Source organism: Microcaecilia unicolor, chromosome 9, assembly GCF_901765095.1.
Source record: "Microcaecilia unicolor chromosome 9, aMicUni1.1, whole genome shotgun sequence".
Taxonomy (NCBI): Eukaryota; Metazoa; Chordata; class Amphibia; order Gymnophiona; family Siphonopidae; genus Microcaecilia; species Microcaecilia unicolor.
Window position 1 is genome coordinate 38,437,017 of NC_044039.1, and position 20,695 is coordinate 38,457,711.

Below are 20,695 nucleotides of genomic sequence, written 5' to 3' on the forward strand. Positions count from 1 at the left end.
CCTGTTTCCTGATGCATGGTGGAGAGACTATTTGCACTATCTTCCAAGAAGGGGAAGGGGGGTGGGAATGACATCTTATGTGAGTATTCAGTATTATAAATGTTTGCCTGGTTTTCTTAAATGTAAAACTCCATACAGATATATATATATTTAAGTATTCACTCCTTAATTCCTTTCCTATACTCTGATCCAAAATTCCAAAACTAACATTTATTAAGGGCAAAATAAGTTTTTAGAAATGTACACAAAGGTTAACCTGCTTGACAAAAGGTTTATTCAGTCTAAAACAAGGGTGATGTAGGAGTATTTTCCTGCTATCTCAGCTTTGCTGGTCAGAGGCCTGGTAAGCTTGAACTAACTAGTATGGATTCTAGAGCCTGTGGCCGGAATACATCAGAAACCATCAGAAATCAGCTTTCTACAAAGGAAAATTACTTCTTGGCATAACTGTGCTGCTGACTTAATCAAGGACATATTTCTACGTGCACTGGCCATCCACTTTGTCTCCTGGGAGCGTGCGGAGGAGTGAACTCAGGAACAGTGTCTTCAGTAACAACTGTGAACAATGGAGAGGAGATTGCTACAATCAGGCTCGTGACTGATAAGTTATTCTAGCTGGATGCTCACAAGCTCCCTTTTTCTCATGATCGTGGGTTATCTGCTGGACAGAGATACACAGTTGGTGATTGGTCCATGTGTCACCTGACTGAGAGCAGGGTAAAGGTTTGGGATGAGAGAAACATCAGAAGTTTGGAGAAGAGTTCGGGAGGAAGAAAAGATGATTTGCCTGGTGTATACCTCTCTCTCAGAGGAGCTAGAGAGACTGACGTTTGGCCTGAACACCAGTAAACTGAATTTCTTGTGCTGAAAGATTTCCCCAAAGACTGAGTAACCAGCTGCTCAGAATAGAGACTTTGGAGTAACACCTGATCTGCAGAGGCATGCAGGAAATCTGCTGTTCCTAAATGGAAGAAATTGGATTCTGCACATCACCTGGACTGCTGGAACCTATGGAACGTCAGCGGTGAGCTTGCAGGAATTTTCTTCTTCTAGCTCAGGGTAGTTAGCTCTGGTTTTTGCCTGCAACTTATAACAGGACCTGTGGTTAGCAGCCTAATATTGCTGCTGTTGGTAATCTTTTCTCAGGATATATTATAGTTGTGTAATTACTTATATATATATATATATATATATATATATATATATATATATATATATATATATATATATATATATTGTTGGAATAATCTGCATATTTTGGTAGTGAACAGAATTTTGTAACTTGCTTTGCACTTTGCCTTATTTTTATATCTATAATTAATATATTTCCATTTTTTGTCAATATTCCCTTCTTTGGTGCAGGCTGTCAGCCGAGCTTAGGGCCACCTAAGAGGTTCTGTCATATTCTAGTAAAACGAGTCCAGAGTGATTACTGCATAGCTAATTCTCTGCTAACCTAAGTACCTCTATAGTGATGGGGGCCACAACCCAGACGGGTTTTCAAGATTTCCACAATGAATATGCATGAGATTGATTTGCATGTACTGCTTCCATTGTATACAAATAGATCTCAAGCAGATTCATTGTGAAAATCTTGAAAACCCAACTGAACTTTGGCTCTCGAGGATCATGGTTGCCCACCCCTGGTCTAAAACATATATAATATGTAATTCAGAGTTTCCCAAACGTGTTCTGGGGATCCCACAGCCAGTCAGGTTTTGGGGAGATCTACAGTAAATATGCAAGAAATAATTTCCATATACTGAGTCTCTAATGCATGAAAATTGATTTCATGCATATTCATTATAGATATCCTGAAAACCCCGGATCTGGGAAGTGCTGGTGTAATAGGTGGTTGTAGTGTTAAACTGGCAAGGCACATTGCATGTCTCTAAAAGCCTGACCTATCTGCAGCCTTTAAGCCAGGGTTACTCATTTCTGGTCCTCAAGGCCCAGAGGCAGGCCATGTTTTCAGGATATTCACAATGAATATGTGTTATGTTTACTGTAGTAGTGAGCCCTTAGTTGTAGAAAGCTACGATGATGGACTGATCTCCATCCAGCAGGCCAATGTGAGCAGCGAAACTGAAAGCACAAGAAATGCTGACTTGAAGGCTGGCATACCCAGAAATGGGGCGAGAAGAAAGGCCCCTACTGTCACACGGACAGACACTGGAGGATACTCAGGGCTCAGTCACACACAGAAGCTGGCTACTTGTGAGACTCCACTCACACACTGAAGCTAAAAGCTTCACTGGAGCCCACTCACACACTGAAGCTAAAGGCTTCACTGGAGCCCATTCACGCACTGAAGCTAAAGGCTTCATTGAAACCCACTCAATGCAGAAGGCAGACAGCATAGCTGGAACCGACACAAACAGAAGCTCAAGCCTACTGGAACCCACACACATAGAAGGCGGGCAGCATGACTGGAAGCCACTCATTCAGGCACTGCTCCGAGAAAGGCAGGGTAGGGAGGCATCTCAGAACCCACAGAGAAGCACAGAGGGTGGTTGGTGGTTAACAACACAAAAGCGCCAAAGTCAGGAGCAGAGGGGTTAAATCCCTTAACATTGGCCAACATCTGATGCCACCATGGTCATGCATGCTGGATGCTCACCCATGTGGCGTTAGCTGATGCTCCTGGGATGGCAGTGGGATGGTCTACCTCTCTCCACCTGATGACCATGGTGGGTGCTGGCCCGAATCACGGTAAGACCATGACAATGTGCATGAGAGAGATTTGCATACCAAGGAGGCAGTGAATACAATTCACTTTCATGCATAATTCATTGTGGATATCCTGAAAACCTGGCCTGCCTGTGGACCTCGAGAACTGGAATTGAGTAGCCCTGCTTTAACCTCTGCACCTGGGCATCCCTAGATTGATTGGTGGGATCTGGACAGTGGCGTTCCTGGGGGGGGGGGGGCAGTGGGTGCGGTCCGCCCCGGGTGCACGCCGCTGGGTGGGTGGCGCGCGCCTGTCCGCTACGTTCGTTCTGTGCCCCCTCTGCCCCGGAACAGGTTACTTCCTGTTCCGGGGCAGAGGGAGCATGGAAACAAACGAAGCAGACAGGCGCGTGACACCCCCCCCCCCCCAAGCGGCGTGCACCAGGGGGGTCCTTTCGCCAGGGGGGGGGGCGTGCTGCACCCGGGGGGCGGGGCGCAGCGGTGATCCGCACCAAGTGTCAGCCCCCCTAGGAACGCCACTGGATCTGGATGAAACTGAGAACATCATACAATGTTTTTCACTTTTGCCCCTTTGTTTTCCTTTCCTCTCCCTACAGCGTGAATGCATTTCTATCCATGTTGGACAGGCTGGAGTTCAAATTGGCAATGCTTGCTGGGAGCTGTTTTGTCTGGAACATGGCATTCGAGCAGACGGCACCTTCACCAATTCAGCAAGCTCTAGCAGCTCTGATGACTCTTTCACCACTTTCTTCAGTGAGACAGGCACAGGAAAGCACGTGCCACGAGCTGTTATGGTCGACTTGGAACCAACTGTTGTAGGTTAGTACATACACTTACCTGAAGTTCTACAGCCTGCAGAGTTGAGTATGCCACATCAATGGATATTTTTAAGAGAAATTTGATCATTTCTTGTACATAATTATTATTTTTAATACTGTATTACATCACTGTGAAGCCCCATTTTGCACAAATCCCTGGATTCTATGTCACCTAGAGTTATGCGCGCATGCTCAGTTTCACTAAAACGCATGTGCTGGATGTGAGGGGAAGAAAGAGTAGGGCAGGAAATGTGGTGGTGCCGGAGACTAGCGCTGGAAAAATGCTTCAGCTGGCGGGGGTTGGGGACTCCCGCCAGCCAAACCAGGGGCACAGATCCAGTTTTGGGGGGCCCAGGCCCCCCTGCCCCCCTGTAGCTATGCCACTGGTTGTAACCTTAGATAAATTGGATATAATTTTGATAGATAAAATAAATAAATCACTGCTGATTATTGGTGTCAATGATGCACGCAAGTGGCATGTAATTATAGAACTGCCTCCTATGAATGTGTTGTCAGACACACACGTAAGAACTGGATTTTACAAAATTGGACATCCAGGAAGAGCCAAATAAGTAGCTGAGTGAAAATTTGACTGAATTTTTGAGGTGGTTTCAAACATCACAGGAATAATTGGCTGATACTTATGTGTGTCTCAGGGCAGGTGTAACGGTGACTTCTAGCTCCTGATGTTCAGCCTGCGGTCTGACCTAATCCCTGATATTGAATGCTTGGTTAACTTGGCGCATAAGGGGGCCCTTTTACTAAGGCGTGCTAGGAAATGGCCGACACTACGAGTAGTGTGTGGGTTTGCCGCGAGCTCCAGCCACTTTCTAGCGTGGCTTAAAAATGGCTGCAGTCAGCTTTTCTTTTTTAATGGCCTTATGCTAATTTCCCCATTAGCACATAGCCATTACCGCCAGGAACCCTTACCGGTATGGGCTCCCATGCTACTCCTGCGCTAATTGGGTAGCATGTAGTAATGTGCCCACACTACCCTATTAGCGCAGGTATTCCTACTCTTTGCCCCCAGACACGTCTCCCATGCTGGAAAATAAACAATATTTTCCAGTGTGGATTAGCGCACGCTAAGCGAAACACTACTGCGGGATGTCTCAGCGCATCCCTCAGTAGTGCTCTTTAGCGCACAGTAGGCTCGTAGTAGGCCTACCTCGGTTTAGTAAAAGGGCCCCAAATTTAGGACAGATGTTTTACTATCCTAACTTTATGTGCATACTTAGCCAATTACCCCCCAATTCTATAAAAGTAACCAAAAATTGCACATACAAATTTGAATAATGAGCCAATTAGCGCCAATTACTGGCTTTTTAGCAAGTAATTATTGGTGCTAATTGAAATCAATTAACATGTACATGCTTACATTTAGGCGTGTGATCCGTGCCTAAATTTTATGTTCATTCTGGAAAAGGGGGCACAGAAATGGGAGGGTCATGGGCGTTTCAGGGCAGAGCGTGGGCATTTATAGAATAAGGGCAATTCGCATGTAAAATTTAGGCAAGGCATTTGCACCACATTTTTGTTGCAATGCATGGGAGGACCCTGGTTGGGGTGCATACATACACATAAAACTTTATACAATCCTATACGTTATGTACATATTTCCTGAAACTAAGCACACACATATATCATTATCATTTAGAGTTAAATCTCTTTATTAAGATATAGAAAATGACATGAAAAACAAATAGATGAACAATATTTTGTGTTTTATATAATTCCCACTCCCCCCCCCCCCCCCACACACACACACACATTGAATAATACAAAAAAAAAAACCTTATTGGAGGTCTGTACTCTTATGACCTCCTATGGTATTATTATACCTTCCCACCCAAGCAACCTCCCCAATACCCCTTATGCTAAAAATCCCAAACCCCACCAAGAAATGTCCCCCCAGCCTATAAAAGGATAATCAAGCTATAACACTATTTATGAGCTATAGATGTAATTCATTAAGCACTTCATCGCATAAGTGCACAGGAGGCGAGCCTCTTTCAATTGAAAGGAAGCTCTGATACAAGAGGGCATGGGATGAAGGTGAAAAGGGATAGACTCAGGAGAAGTGGGTACAGAAGGGTGGTGGGTGTGTGCAATGGCCTCTCAGTAGAGGTGGTAGACTTGAAGACTGTAACTTGAATTCAAGAAAGTGTGAGACAGGCACATAGGGTTTCTAAGGGAAAGGAAGGGTTAGAAGACAATATGGTTGGCCAAATGTAATGGGTCATGTGGTCTTTTATTTATTTTATTTTTATTAGTTTTAAGTAGAACATCCATCCAAATTCATTACAAAATGCAATGTAATTTCCATTCCATAAGAAGAACCATATGGTCTTTAACTGCCATCATTTTTCTATGCTTCTATTTACACCAGGTCTATGGCTGAAATAGATACTTATGCTTAAATGCATATTTAACCTGTTAAGCTAGTTTTCTGTAAAAGAAAGTAGGTGCCTCCCTTCTTTATAAAATCAGTGCCTAAATATAGGCACATGGTTATAGAATGACCCCCTACCTGTGACCCTGAGTCTAGCCAGTAGGTTTCAATTTTATCCAATGGTTGACACACTCTTCACACTCCAGGGGCTGTGAATCCTATCTCCCTTGTATGTTAGCCCTGGCTGGCTTGGGAATCTAATCCTCTGGCTAGCCCATAGGGACTTTAAGTTACTAGCAATGTGCCCCCTTAAAGACATTTAGGGTTCCATATGGTCCTGTATTCCCAATCTGTATAAGGTAATATTCCATCTCATTATGGTCTCCTCCAATAGGATCTTCCAGAAGGAAATGATCTCTACCACATGTAGAATTTAGAAATTAATGTAATAAGGTATTCCTTTCTTTTTAAGATGAAGTGAGAAATGGCAAATATCGCCACCTCTTCCACCCTGAGCAACTCATCACTGGGAAAGAGGATGCAGCCAATAACTATGCCCGGGGCCACTATACCATTGGTAAAGAGAGCATTGATGTAGTGCTCGATCGGATCCGCAAGCTGGTGAGTATCAGTATGTAGCTACCTGACCATTTCATCTCAGGAAATCTGTTATATGATCTGTAAGATCTAAGACAACTTTAGAACATTTCTCAAGAGTGTTTAGCATTTGCTTTATTGATATGAACTGTGTTTGTGTATCACCAAATGAAAGGTGCTCTGTCAGTATAATTATTTTAAATTGAAATGAATTACTTTCACATACTTAGTAACACTTAGCAGGCAACTTTTGACCTAGTACTTGTAATATGACGTATTTTGTCTACAAGTGAAAATGTCAAAACTATTTAGTTTCCAGGTACATTTATACAACGAAAATTAGTTTATTGAAAAGTCATGTGACTTCCTCTTCATTTATCTTGTGCTTTCAGAGTGATGCTTGTTCAGGGCTGCAGGGATTCCTGATTTTCCACAGTTTTGGGGGTGGCACTGGCTCTGGATTCACCTCCTTGCTGATGGAACGCTTGTCTTTGGACTATGGGAAGAAGTCCAAACTGGAATTTGCCATCTATCCAGCACCTCAGGTCTCTACTGCTGTAGTAGAGCCATATAACTCCATCCTCACTACTCACACCACACTTGAACACTCTGACTGTGCATTCATGGTAGACAATGAGGCCATTTATGACATCTGTCGCCGTAATCTTGATATTGAGCGCCCAACATACACCAACCTAAACCGTCTGATCAGCCAGATTGTGTCATCTATTACAGCCTCTCTGCGGTTTGATGGTGCACTTAATGTGGATTTGACTGAGTTTCAGACCAATCTGGTACCCTACCCCCGGATTCATTTCCCACTGGCTACCTACGCACCCATCATCTCTGCCGAGAAGGCCTACCATGAGCAGCTGTCTGTCTCTGAAATCACCAGTGCCTGCTTTGAGCCCAGTAACCAGATGGTGAAGTGCGACCCAAGGCATGGCAAGTACATGGCTTGCTGCATGCTGTATCGTGGCGATGTGGTACCCAAAGATGTTAATGTGGCTATCGCTGCCATCAAGACCAAGAGAACCATTCAGTTTGTGGACTGGTGCCCTACAGGCTTTAAGGTAAGGGAACAAATACTTGGTCTAATGCTACTGAATATATGTACTTTGACAGTATTTGGCAAAAATGTGTGGTACATGAACACAATTTTCAAAGGGATCAGCTAATTAAATAGGGAATCATCCAAACTCAATAGAGGATTCTTTCAAAGGAAATGAAGCTCTGAAAGTGGATGAGGGTGAAAGGCAGTAGACTCAGGAATAATCTGAAGAAATATTTCTTTACAGAGAGGGTGGTAGATGCATGGAGCAACCTCCTAGTGGAAGTGGTGGAGTCAAGGGCAGTATCTGAATTCCACTACTCATGATGTATTGTAAGCCACTTTGAGCCTGCAAAGAGGTGGGATAAGGTGGGATATAAATGCAACAAATAAATAAATAAAATTCAAGAACGCATGGGACAGGCACAGTAGATCTCCAAAAGAGAGGAAGAGATTGTAGAGTTTAGTAGTTAGTGTAGATGAGCAGACTGGATAGATTTTAAGATCTTTATCTTCCTTCATTTTCTGTGTTTCTATGATACCCTGGGATTAAAACTGCATCCAACAGATCAGCTAACTATGGGGCTTCTGTGGATCAAAAAGACCATCCTAGAGATGGGTCTGGCTTGGGAAAGGGAAAATATATAGATTTCCAAATCTATGCATGTACTCCTGCATATAGCCAACACACAGATGAAGCAAGTGCAAGGTCCATGAGCACTTTTTCCCCCCACAATATACCTTGTAGTGTAGCTCATTGGAAAATTAGCTACAAGTTATGTGGGGACAGAAGTACTCATGGACTTTGCACCTAGGTAGGTTACTTGAAATTGTCCCCTCGTTGCTTGGAACAAGTGAGATTGGTTGTGACCAGAGGTGAAAAGCAGGGTTTTTCAAACCTATCCCGAAGCCCCAACAGCCAGTTAGGTTTTCAGGATACCCACAATGAATTTGCACACATAGAGGGGCATGATCGAATGGGGACGCCCATCGCTAAGGGCGGCCATCTCCGAGGACGGCACGGCGAAGGGGCGGGGCCAGCCATATTTTTGAACGAGATGGGCGTCCATCTTTCGTTTTGAAAATACGATTGGGGCCAGCCAGATCTCAACCTAATTTATTTATTTATTTATATTAATTTATATACCGTATCTTATTGCAACTGCAAAACAGAACGGTTTACATATGTATAAAAACAATTAGTGTATACAAATAAACAAACATAGGAATTCCATTCATGACAGGAAAGCACAGCAAACCAGAATAAACTACATAATAACATCAGTACAAATTAAAAATCTAATATACAGTTAAGCTACCCCCTTTTTTTTCTTTTTCTTTTTGCTGAGATCGCCGGATTTAGAGTTGGGCGCCCTCGGTTTTCCCCCATAATGGAAACCGATGGCGCCTGTCTCAAAAATGAACCAAACCAAGGCATTTGGTCATGGGAGGGGCCAGGATTCGTAGTGCACTGGTCCCCCTCACATGCCAGGGGCACCAACCGGGCACCCTAGGGGGCACTACAGTGGACTTGGCAAATTGGTCCCAGGTGCATAGCTCCCTTACTTTGGGTGCTGAGCCCCCCAAAACCCACTTCCCACAAATATAAACCACTACCATAGCCCTAAGGGGTGAAGGGGGGCACCCACATGTGGGTACAGTGGGTTTCTGGTGGGTTTTGAAGGGCTCCCATTTTCCACCACAAATGCAACAGGTGGGGGGGGATGGGTCTCGGTCCGCCTGCCTGAGGTACACTGCACCCACTAAAACTGCTCCAGGGACCTGCATACTGCTGTCATGAACTGGAGTATGACATTTGAGGCTGGCATAGAGGCTGGCAAAAAAAAGTTCTTAAAGTTATATTTTTGAGGGTGGGAGGGGTTAGTGACCACTGGGGGAGTCCCTCCGGTGGTCATCTGGGCAGTTCGGGCACTTTTTTGTGACTTGGACCTAAAAAAAAAAAAGGAACCAAAAAAAAGCGGACCAAATTCTCACCAGTGACGCCCATTTATTTCCATTATCGGCCGCAGCTGGCCATCTCTTAACCACGCCCTGGCACGCCCCTGTCCCGCCTTCGCTACCCTTCCGACACACCCCCGGGAACTTCGGCCGTCTCAGTGACGGAAAGCAGCTGGGAACGCCCAAAATCGGCTTTCGATTATGCCGATTTTGGCGCCCCTTAGAGAAGGGCGCACATCTCCCGATTTGTGTCGAAAGAGGGGTGCCCTTCTCTTTCGAAAATGAGCTGGATAGGGTCTCCAATGTATGTAAATTTATCTCATTCATATTGATTGTGGGTGTCCTGAAAATCTAACTGGATGTCCCCAGGAAAGTATGGGAAGCTCACTCAAAAGGGAGGAGCATGCATTAGATTCTCCCCTTTTCCTTAGTATATAAGGGGTTTTAATTATTCTTTGAGAAAAAGGAAAAATTGCTAATAATAATAATGATTACAAGACAGTGACAAAACAGAATCAATGCACAGACTGCAACAATAGCACACACAGTAACTTCCAGGTAAGTCACAACAAATTCAGGATACAGGAAGCAGGATTCTTTTATGTATTAATTTGCCATGTAGGGAGAATTTAATAAATGCCATTCATTGAGGCAATTACAAGATGGAGATACCGTAGTAAAGTGAAGGTAATTTTATTTATTTCCACTTTGATATACTGCCATATGGCTTGGACTGAGTTTCAGTGCAGTTCACAAAATTAGAACAAGGGGAGGGAATGATAGAGAAAGAAAGAAGAAGAAGACAAAAGATAGAGGAATTAACAGCTGTGCCAAAGGATTGAGTAAGAGGTGAGATTTGAGTGGTTTCTTGAAAGCTGAAAGGGTGGGTTGGGTCCTGATGTGGAGTGGGAACTAGTTCCATAATTTGGGACCAAGATAACAGAAGGTAGTACTACGGGAGGAGGTCAGGTGGAGTTCTGATAACGACCATAGTGAAAGAAGGTTATGGTCAACAGAGCGAAGGAAACGAAGAGGTGTGTAGTGGATGAGGAGCTTATTTTTCAAAGTCTTTTACCCAGTAAAATGACCTGTCTGAAGACTGCCCTCCATCACCTAGCTAAAAGCACGTGTGGACATATATTCTTAGCTTAATTTAAGGGGAGGTGTGCTAGGGGCTGGAATAAGGAGATAATGCCTGTAGAATTGATTTTAAAATCCATGTGTATTGCCTTCGAGCATGTTTTTGCAGCAGAAAAGGCAGGTGCAAGATTTTGGACCCTCGGGGAATTTTCAAAGGGAAACTCCCTGCATAATTTCCTTCTGAAAATTAGCAATAGAGTAGACTTTGCAGCTTCATGGGCTGTCTACAAATAGCCTCCCTAGCATTGGTTTTTGCTGTGGATAATGTATCCCTTTCTTTAAAAAAAATGTTAAAGAAAAAGAATAGTCATTTTGAATAGATTTGCTTTCCTATTTGTGTGAGCCTGTTTTCGTGCATCTAAAAAAATAAAAATAAATATAGCCTGTTTGTTTCCACCACTAGGGGGCAATTCTGAATAGGTCATGAACATTTAGGCGCCAAAATGCCCACAAAATGGTGGACACTAAGGGCTAGATTCTATATATGCTGCCCGAAAAATCCGCATGGAAAAAAAATGTGCCTAGGAGTATTCTCTAAAGTACGCATAAACATAGAATTCCCACACGGTGTATAGAATACACCAAGTGCCTGTCTACACAACTAAATTTAGTTGCAGACTGGGTATATTCTATAACGCGCATAGATTTTAGTAACGCCCATGACCTGCCCATTCCACACCCATGGCCACGCCCCCTTTTCAACTATGTGACTGAGAATTTACGGGCATCATATTGCAGAATACGCTTAGACAGTTCTGCCTGTAACTTCTAATTAATGCCAATTAATGTCAATAATTGCTTGTTAAGTGGCAATTATCAGTGCTGATTGGCTTGTTAACTAATTAGAATATGACCGGATTTGTGCGCGCAATGTAAGTTGTGCTATTCCATAATGGCATCTGGGCACCCAGACACCATTTTACAACGGAGCATAAATCAGCATTTATGTGTCAACACTGAGGTGTACGTGCACTTACTTGGTAAAGGCGCATTATTAAATGTTGCATTTTAGCACATAACTTATATTATTCTATAAGTTATATGGGTATATGTGAGACCCATACTTCCCACCCCCAGTGCATGTCATTTCCGGCACTACAAAAATATTTTAAATTTTGTAGCGTAGTTTAGGGGGGCAGTGCCCCCCCAAATGAGCTGCCACTCCATCCTTCAATCCCTAAGCCGCCGGAAGCCTCTGCGAGAAAGCAGCACGCACGCTGCTTTAGACCTGCCCCCGGAAGCCTTTCTTTCTCCTTCAACTTCCTGTTCCCATGTAGGCGGGAAGCTGTAGGAGGGAGAAGGGCCTCCGGGGCAGGTCTAAAGCAGTGTTCGTTCTGCTTTCGCTGAGGCTACCAGCAGCTCGGGGGATTAGAAGATGGGGGAGGGTGATATCGGGCACCACTGGAAGACTCCAGTGCTGTGGTGGTAGCGGTGGTGGGGGGGAGCGGCGGGAGACAAGCTGTCACACTACCCCCCAAATGAAACTGTCAAACTGCGCCCATGCCGCACAGCAAGTGGTTCACTTAACCACACAGCTATTTCTTTTGGAGAAAAAAAGATGTCCTTTTACCCACTGCGGTAAAAGGGGGCATCAGCAAGCATCAAAAACACATGCTGATGCTAGTGCAGGCCCCCCTTTTACCGCAGCTTAGTAAAAGGACCCCTGAGTAATTAAGTTGCATGCATAACGGATGGTATTCTATATTATCGCATGCAATTGCACACATACCGCTTAATTCTATAAACTTGGGCACCCAACTTTATACTTACCCCCAGATTCTATATACAGTGCCAAAATTGGGTGCAAGCTAGGGTTACCATACATCCGTTTTTACCTGGATATGTCCTTTTTTTGAGGACAACCGGGCGGGTTTTGCCAGCCTGTCCTTATGTCCAGATGGACAGGCTGGTGGGTGGACGGGCAGGCAGGCAAGTGTCCTATCCTCTCCTCCCCTCCTTTACCTTAGTGTGGTACCCTGGTGGTCTAGTGACCTTTACAGGGGAGGAAAGAGCCCCCTCTTTCCTGCCCAGCTGATCTGCAGACTGTCTTTCTCCCAGTGCCGATTCAAAATGGCTGCCGAGAGTTCAAGCGGCGGCCTCATGGGACTTCTGCAGAAGTCTTGCAAGGTCACTGCTTGAACTCTCGGCAGCTATTTTGAATCAGTGCAGGGAGAAAGACAGTCTGCAGACGCACCGGCAGGGAAGAGGGGGCTCTTTCCTGCCCCGAAGAGGTCACTAGACCACCAGAACACCACACCTAAGGTAAAGGAAGGGAGGTGAGGGGTAGTAAATGGAGTCATGTGGGTGGAGGGAGGCTTGAAAATTGGGGAGGGGATCTACAAGGGGGGGAGAGGGAATCTGGCTTTTTTGGGGGGGGGGGGTCAAAGTGACAGGGAGCAGGGCAGGATGTGAGAGGGGGCAGGGTGTGACAGGGGGCAGGGTGGGTGTGGCAGGGGCAGGACAGGGGCGTGGCATGTGTCCTCTTTTTTTCTTAGGGCAAATATGGTAACCCTAGTGCATGCCCAATTTACGTGAGCATCTTGAGTAATAAGTTGCTAACTAGCAATAACTGGGCGCTAGCAAGCAATTATTGTAGTTAATTGGCTCCAATTAGGATTTGTGCACATCTTACTAAATGATATTCTTTCATGGTTATGTGGCCTTACTGTTAAAGCTGAGTTATTCTATGTTCTGTGTGCATGCATGAACAGCTTGGAAAACTATACACAGGCTTGTTTCCTAGGGGACAACATGCTAAACTGTCTTAATATTGGCTGTTAACGGTCATAAATATGGTGTTTCAAACTTTTTAATAGTCAGTGTTAATGAGATGTAAATGAGGTGTTCATTAACCTAGATAGTAACAAATATGCTTATTAGATATTTCATTAGTATTATGCTGATATCATATTATATTTCTCTTATTTGAATTTCAGTGCTGGTAAATAAGTATATTTTTGATACTGTTTCATGGTAGTCCTATTATTAGGTTTCAATTTGCTGTTTTCAAGTTTAACTTATTTATTTATGTTTATACTTGGTCATTTTGCTATTGTTATGCTGTCAACAAATTTGTAAGTTTTATGTAGAGAGGTGTGGAAGCCGTGTTAGTCCACTCTTAAGGCTATCAATAGACATCAAACAAAATAAAACATGGAAAAGAAAATAAGATGATACCTTTTTTATTGGACATAATACATTTCTTGATTAGCTTTCGAAGGTTGCCCTTCGTCAGATCGGAAATAAGCAAATGTGGTAGCAGATAGTATATATAAGTATATAGTATATATAATGCTTGGATGTTTCACTTATATATACTATCAACTAACAGATTTGCTTATTTCCGATCTGACGAAGAAGGGCAACCTTCAAAAGCTAATCAAGAAATGTATTAAGTTATGTTCAATAAAAAAGGTATCATCTTATTTTCTTTTCCATGTTTTATTTTGTTTGATTTCTATTGACAACCTTAAGTTTTACATTAAACTGTACCTGCTGTACACTGACTGTACAGAGACTTAATGGACAATCCTTGGAACTTACAATATAGTCAAGACAGACAGCACACAATAGAAAATAAGTAAGAGGATGTGGGACGAATTCACTATAATATTCGGTGGAAAACATTCTTTGAATTATCATTATCAACCATTCTAATCCACAAACACTATACTGGGTCTGGAAAGGCAATTGTCTCTATTTGTGCCAATACTTCTGTTAATAAATAAAAAGGATTAGTTCCTTCTCTTTACAAGATGTCACCTGACTCCAGATTTGCCCCATGGGGTTGATCCAATCTTGAGTTTACTCCAGGGCACGCAGGAACCGGATCAATCCTGTTGGGTGAATCTGGAACCGGTTGGCACCTCTACTTCCTTATTCCATCAAATACTTATTGGTTTCTAATTTCACCTCAGAGTGACTGAGATTTTACTGTTCCTTTGATTCAATTGAGTTCCTAGATACTGAAAATAAATATGTATGTCTTCCCATCTACAGGTTGGCATTAACTACCAACCTCCCACGGTGGTACCCGGGGGAGATCTCGCCAAAGTGCAACGAGCAGTCTGTATGCTGAGCAACACCACAGCTATCTCAGAGGCCTGGGCACGCCTGGATCACAAATTTGATCTGATGTATGCCAAGAGGGCCTTCGTTCACTGGTACGTTGGGGAAGGTATGGAGGAAGGAGAGTTTGCTGAAGCGAGAGAGGATCTGGCCGCACTTGAGAAGGATTATGAGGAAGTTGGAACAGACTCTTTTGAGGATGAAAATGATGGAGAAGAATTTTAAAAATAAAGAAAAGTAACTTATTATGCAGACCACTGGGAAAAAAAAACTATCTGGGAGGTGGATATGAAGAGGGACTCTTAATTGGGGAATGATATTGGAGAAATTTTAAAATAAAAATTTTCTTCATGTTATTTTCTCTTCTCTCTTCTTCTGTGTCCACTTTCTCCATTTCTCCTAATTTATCCTCTGTATATCACTTGGTCATGATAGTTCATCACTGTAATATCAGTTCTAAAGGAATCTGGATTTAGTGCCTGGTTAGGACATAGAGGAAGAGAAAGCATTACTAAATCAGGCCTCTAGAATCGCTGGGCAGTGCAATAAAAAAAAAATGTCTATTTATCTGTGCTTTATTCCCTAGGGGAAAAAAAGCACCAGCACTCACATACAGGACCATCCTTAAGGTGTGGGGTGATCACACATGCCCTTGCCCCCATCACCCGGCCACAGAGTCTATGAAAAGGCAGTATTTCAAGTATTACTCTGGTAGACAGAACACATCTCTTGTTGGGAAAAGAGAACAAGCCAGAATGCTACAAATCCCTGCTCATAAATTACATGCTCATAAAATGCAGAATATGTGTGTCCTTAAATTATAAACAGAAATGTGCAGACAAAAACTGAACTGGTCTTGGTCACATATACAGAATACGGATAGAGCCTCACCAAATGCAGAATATCTATATAAATAATTCTCACCTCAAAGCTCACTCTGTGGCAGGGAAACACTGAAACCCTGACTTAGGCTGTCACCACTCACCACTCAATGTCACTCATGCACCACTCACTCTCACTGAGGCCCGCCCACAGCCACGCCCCTTCCGCACATAATTCGCTACCTCAACGTTCTAATGAAGTGCTGCAACTTCTGGTTTTTGAGGTGGCAGCGATCGGAATGTTCCCTGAGGTGGCAGAGATTGGAATTTCTCCCCATGCCTGTTTGCCCCGCCCTTGCGACAAACGTGATGACATCGAGGGTGGAGCAATGACAGTTAACCAATTGCATCGCTCCGCCCTCGACGTCATCACGTTTGACGCAAGGGCGGGGCACACATCGATCTGCAACACTACGTGAGGCACCCAGGCAGCGACGGAGCCAATGAGCCAGCCAGCCAGCCCCGACCAACGGAGGGAGTGAGGCAGGCAGGCAGGCAGGCAGAAGGTCGGAGGCAGCGAGGCAGCCAGCCAGCCACTCTCTACGTGGCACTGCGGAGGGGGAAGGGGAAGCCCACGACCCTGAAGCACGGAGGGTAAGTCCACGAAAAAGGGGAGGGGGTGGGAAGGAAATGGCCTTGCTAGCACCCGTTTCATTGGCCTCAGAAACGGGCCTTTCTTACTAGTGTTTCCATAAATTAGAAATATGCAGACCAAAACTGAACTGGAAGCTCCAAGAAGCCAGACCCTGCTTACAGTGCAATACTAAAGAAAAAGAAACATGGGTGCATTTCATCTTGTACTGTGCAAAATACAGAGATTACAAATCTACTAAATCTAAAATGTGCTGCACCTTCTTACTCTCCGGTGGGAAAGGCTAGATCCATGATGTTATGAAAACACTCAAGTGCATATATAGCAAATCTTAATGGAAAGTCCACTTAACCAACAGGTACCCTGGAAGCAATTTTTCAAATATCACTAATCCAGTGGTTCTCAACCCAGTCTTTGGGACACACCTAGCCAGTCAGGTTTTCAGGATATTCAAAATTAATATGCATGAAATAGACTTGCATACAATGGAGATAATTCATGCAAATTTATCATGTATATTCAAAGTGGGTATCAGTAACATTCCAAGGGCGGGGGGGGGGGGGTCTGCTCCAGATGCAGGCAGTAAGGGGGTGCACAGAGCAGGTGCGCGGCTGTCGGCTCTGCTGGTCCCCTACCCCTCCAACGTTACTTCCTGTTCCGGGGCAGGGGACCAGAAAAGCCGACAGTCATGTGCCTGTTTCACACACACCCTTGCTGGGAGGAAAGGTCTGGTGATGCGCTTCGGGGTAGGTGGCACGTTGGGGGGGTGATGTGCTTCGGAGGGGTGTGACGCGCCAGGGGGTGCGCAGTGGCGACCCACCCCAGATGGTGAACAGGCTAGGAACACCACTGGTGGGTATGCTGAAAATCTGACTGGCTAGGTGTATCATATAAGTACATAAGTATTGCCACACTGGGACAGACCAAAGGTCCATCAAGCCCAGCATCCTGTTTCCAACAGTGGCCAATCCAGGTCACAAATACCTGGCAAGATCCCAAAGACGTACAAAACATTTTATACTGCTTATCCCAGAAATAGTGGATTTTTCCCAAGTCCAATTTAATAATGGTCTATGGACTTTTCCTTTAGGAAGCCGTCCAAACCTTTTTAAAACTCTGCTAAGCTAATTACCTGTACCACATTGTCTGGCAATGAATTCCAGAGTTTACACGTTGAGTGAAGAAAATTTTTGTCTGATTCGTTTTAAATTTACTACCCCGAGGGCTGGGTTGCGAACCCTGATCTAATCTCAAGCATTTCTAACCTGTTTATTCCCACAACAGGTCCTAAGTGATTTACATTAAGATCAACCAGTCAGTCACCGGGAAACAGCATCAGGGCCTGGGGGGTGGGGGTGGGGCAAAACTTCCCCTGCCTGGCACCGGGGTCTGTCTCTCTCCTGCTCCTGTCGGGACCTGGGTGATTGCATTAACGCGATCAACTGGTCCCGGCACACAAGAGCAGCAGAGAGACAGACCCTGGCGCCAAACCCCCCTTGGAGGCCAGGGAGGAGAAGACACAGTGATGCAGGAAGGCAGGGGGGGGGCAGTGGTGGCCTGAGCGAGTGAGGCGGCAGCAGCAGCAGTTGCATCACGAGTGGGGGGTGGCGGCTGCATCCCAAGTAGGGGGGCAACAGCAGTGGCTGTGGTGGCTCTGCCCCGGGCACAACTCTGTCTCTCTGTGTCCCTAAACAGCATAACTAAGAAAAACAAAAGCAGTACTTAACAAATAAACTTAACGATGCTGTTGAGTCAGATGTTTATAAGATTAAACAATAAATGTAAATGCTTGTGAAAAGCAAAATAGGAAGGTTGCCATCACAAGCTCTTCCAAATTTGTACCACTTGGAAAGAATAGTGTAGCCAGATAGCCAGCTTTACGTGGACCTGAGCCCAAAGTGGGTGGAGAGAGGATTGAGCCAGAGTGGGGTTTGAAAAATTAATGAGGACAAATTAACCAGGAAGGTTAAAATTACCAGATTATTTGGTTACATATTGTGGTCTGTCAGATGAGGTATGCGTGGGAATGGATTCAGTTCAAATTTTGTATACTAACCCCCAAACTTTGTAAAGATGGATGTCCACCTTTATGCTTAGGAGTGAATTCTATAAAGGGTGCTGAAAAAGAGCTATTCTATAACCCATGCTTAAAGTTAGGCGCAATTTACAGAATAGCCCAGGAATCTAACCTAACTTTAGATGCGGCCATTTGCATCAACTGAAACACAGTGCAAATGTACATGCCTAAATTAGGCGCATATCCCCCCTTATTCTATAACAATGCATGTAATTGCTAGGAATGCCCCCATTCCGCCCATAACCCTCCTATTTTCGCAATCCCATTTTTATTTGTGTGTAAAATGTAGGTGCAGATCCAGCGCCTACATTTATGTGCATAAATTCCAATTAAATCTAATTAGTGCCAATAATTGCTTGTTAAAAAGCTTGTTATTTAATTAAAAGCAAATTGAGCACGCGCCCAAATTGATGACTTTTATAGAATTAGGGGGTTAGCAGGCAAAGTTGTTCATGTACTTTATACAAAAAGGTAATCTGTGTGTGGAACTTAATTCAACAATTGGCTGTTAATTGGCATTAACAGACAATTGTTGGCTACAATTGTCCTTAACTGGCACGAATTAGCAGTCATGCGTGCAACTGCCCGTAGTCACTATTCTACACATTGCATGCTCAAATTCCAGAGTGCACAACTTTAAGGGGGCGTGGGGGGGGGGGTGTCAGGCAATTAGGCATGCAGGTTACAGAATACTATCATTTACATGCCTAAACGCCTACAGTATTTTACAATGGCAGGTAAATTTTTAAAAATTACACTGACATTTAGGTGCAGGGATGACGTGCGCTGAGCGCAAATTATATAATGGCGATCTATCTGCCATTACAGAATCCTAGTGTAAGTTCATATGTACGCAATAATGGGTACCTATAAGTCTAACTTATGCATTTTGTCTGAGCATGGCAAAACTAGGTATAAATTGGAGCATCTGGGCCAAATACATAAACTGTAAGCATAAGCACCATATTTGTTGCCCTTGCATATAGCTTACATGCTGAGGCATCAATATTCATCAGCTATGCATGTACAGTATGTTCATCAGTATGTGCACACTTACACATGTATTTTCAGTGACACACAGTATACATGTAGCACCACTAAAAATCCATATGTGTAGAGGAGGAGTGGCCTAGTGGTTAGAGCACTGGTCTTGCAATCCAGAGGTGGCTGGTTCAAATCCCACTGCTGCCCCTTGTGATCTTGGGCAAATCACTTAACCCTCCATTCCCTCAGGTACAAATTTAGATTGTGAGCCCTCCTGGAACAGAGAAATATCCAGAGTACCTGAATGTAACTCACCTTGAGCTACTACTGAAAAAGGTGTGAGCAAAATCCAAATAAATAAATAATAAATACATACTAGATGCTGCATTTAAATATTGAGCAGATAGTAACAGACATCAAATGGTGTCCAATTAGCATGTGTGAATCTCCCAAGTGTGATGTAAGGAAATATTTCTTGTGAAGGCATGAAACAGTTTCTCAGTGAAGATGATAAAAGAGAAATTAGCATTTGGATTCAAGAAAGGCTTGTGACAAGATAGCAATGGGGATCTGATGGTAAAGTTAGAGAGTAAATTAAAAAAATCTGCCTTCTTGCAACAGCAATGGGAGATAAGCAGAAAATGAACCTTGCATCTTTTCTACTGTCATCCCCACGACTGAGGCCCTGATGCTCAGAAGCAAATGTTGGTGCTAGAGGCTATTAGCGCTGGACTAGCGACTGCATTTGCTAGCACAGAATTCTGAGAGCCAGCAAGCGCATGAACCAACGAGCTTGCTGACTCACAGCACAAATATGCAAATGTATGCTGATTAGGTCACGTCCTATTCCTCCCCATTGCTCAGCGGACAGCGCGCCAAACAAGGGAGCTCTTTCTGCCATCAATCCTACACCAGCTCGGAGCTGGCATTAGGGTTGTGCTGAGTCATGGAGACGAACGGGAAGACCGGTGTTGCTGGCACCCTTGCATCTCAGGCGGGCTCCCTTCAGGCTCCCTTCGGCCAGGAAGAGGTGAAAGCAGATGGTGGCGGAGGGGCCGCCAGTGCCTGGGAAAGGAATGAGGAGACTGGTGACGCTGGCAGCCTTGCATCTCAGGTGGGCTCTCCTTCCCATCCTCTTCCTTACCAGAACGCTAGCTTAACACACAACTCTTGAGCGCATGCACCAAGCACCATCCTCCCCCTTACTGCTAAACAACTCCCTAATACTCAATGTTATGAGCGCGCGCCTATATTTGCATCTCATTAACATTGAGCATTAGGGAATTGGTCTGACGCGCTGACCTGATGTATTTTTCTAGCACCAGAGTTTTGAACATCGAGCCCTGAGGAAGACAATGGCAATCCACCCTGCTAATAGTCTGCCATGAAACCATCACCCAAGTGGCACGCCTGTAAGTCGTTCATGACTTGGTATTTGCATACAA

General features: G+C 44.2%; 2 protein-coding genes across 2 annotated transcripts in view; both read left to right on the top strand.

The window, feature by feature from the left end:
- Positions 1-3,281: 3,281 nt before the first annotated feature.
- On the top strand, positions 3,282-15,072 carry LOC115477152 (tubulin alpha-8 chain). Its single transcript, XM_030213789.1, has 4 exons — positions 3,282-3,510; positions 6,374-6,522; positions 6,891-7,571; positions 14,648-15,072. The coding sequence occupies exons 1-4, from the start codon at positions 3,483-3,485 to the stop codon at positions 14,939-14,941; spliced, it is 1,152 nt and encodes a 383-aa protein (XP_030069649.1). The 5' UTR covers positions 3,282-3,482; the 3' UTR covers positions 14,942-15,072.
- Positions 15,073-20,196: 5,124 nt separating this feature from the next.
- The window catches only part of USP18 (ubiquitin specific peptidase 18), a 70,223-nt gene continuing 69,724 nt past the window's right edge, over positions 20,197-20,695 (top strand). The window contains exon 1 of the mRNA XM_030214904.1: positions 20,197-20,364. Within this exon, the coding sequence (XP_030070764.1) occupies positions 20,197-20,364 (168 nt within the window). The remainder of the gene's footprint in view (positions 20,365-20,695) is intronic.

What these genes read in the sequence shown, in the direction of transcription:
- LOC115477152 (XM_030213789.1), top strand. Translation starts at nt 3,483, where the DNA reads ATGGTCGACTTGGAACCAACTGTTGTAG. An exon ending in CTTGGAACCAACTGTTGTAG is followed by an intron (nt 3,511 to 6,373) that starts GTTAGTACATAC and finishes TTTCTTTTTAAG; the next exon opens with ATGAAGTGAGAAATGGCAAA. An exon ending in GGTGCCCTACAGGCTTTAAG is followed by an intron (nt 7,572 to 14,647) that starts GTAAGGGAACAA and finishes TCCCATCTACAG; the next exon opens with GTTGGCATTAACTACCAACC.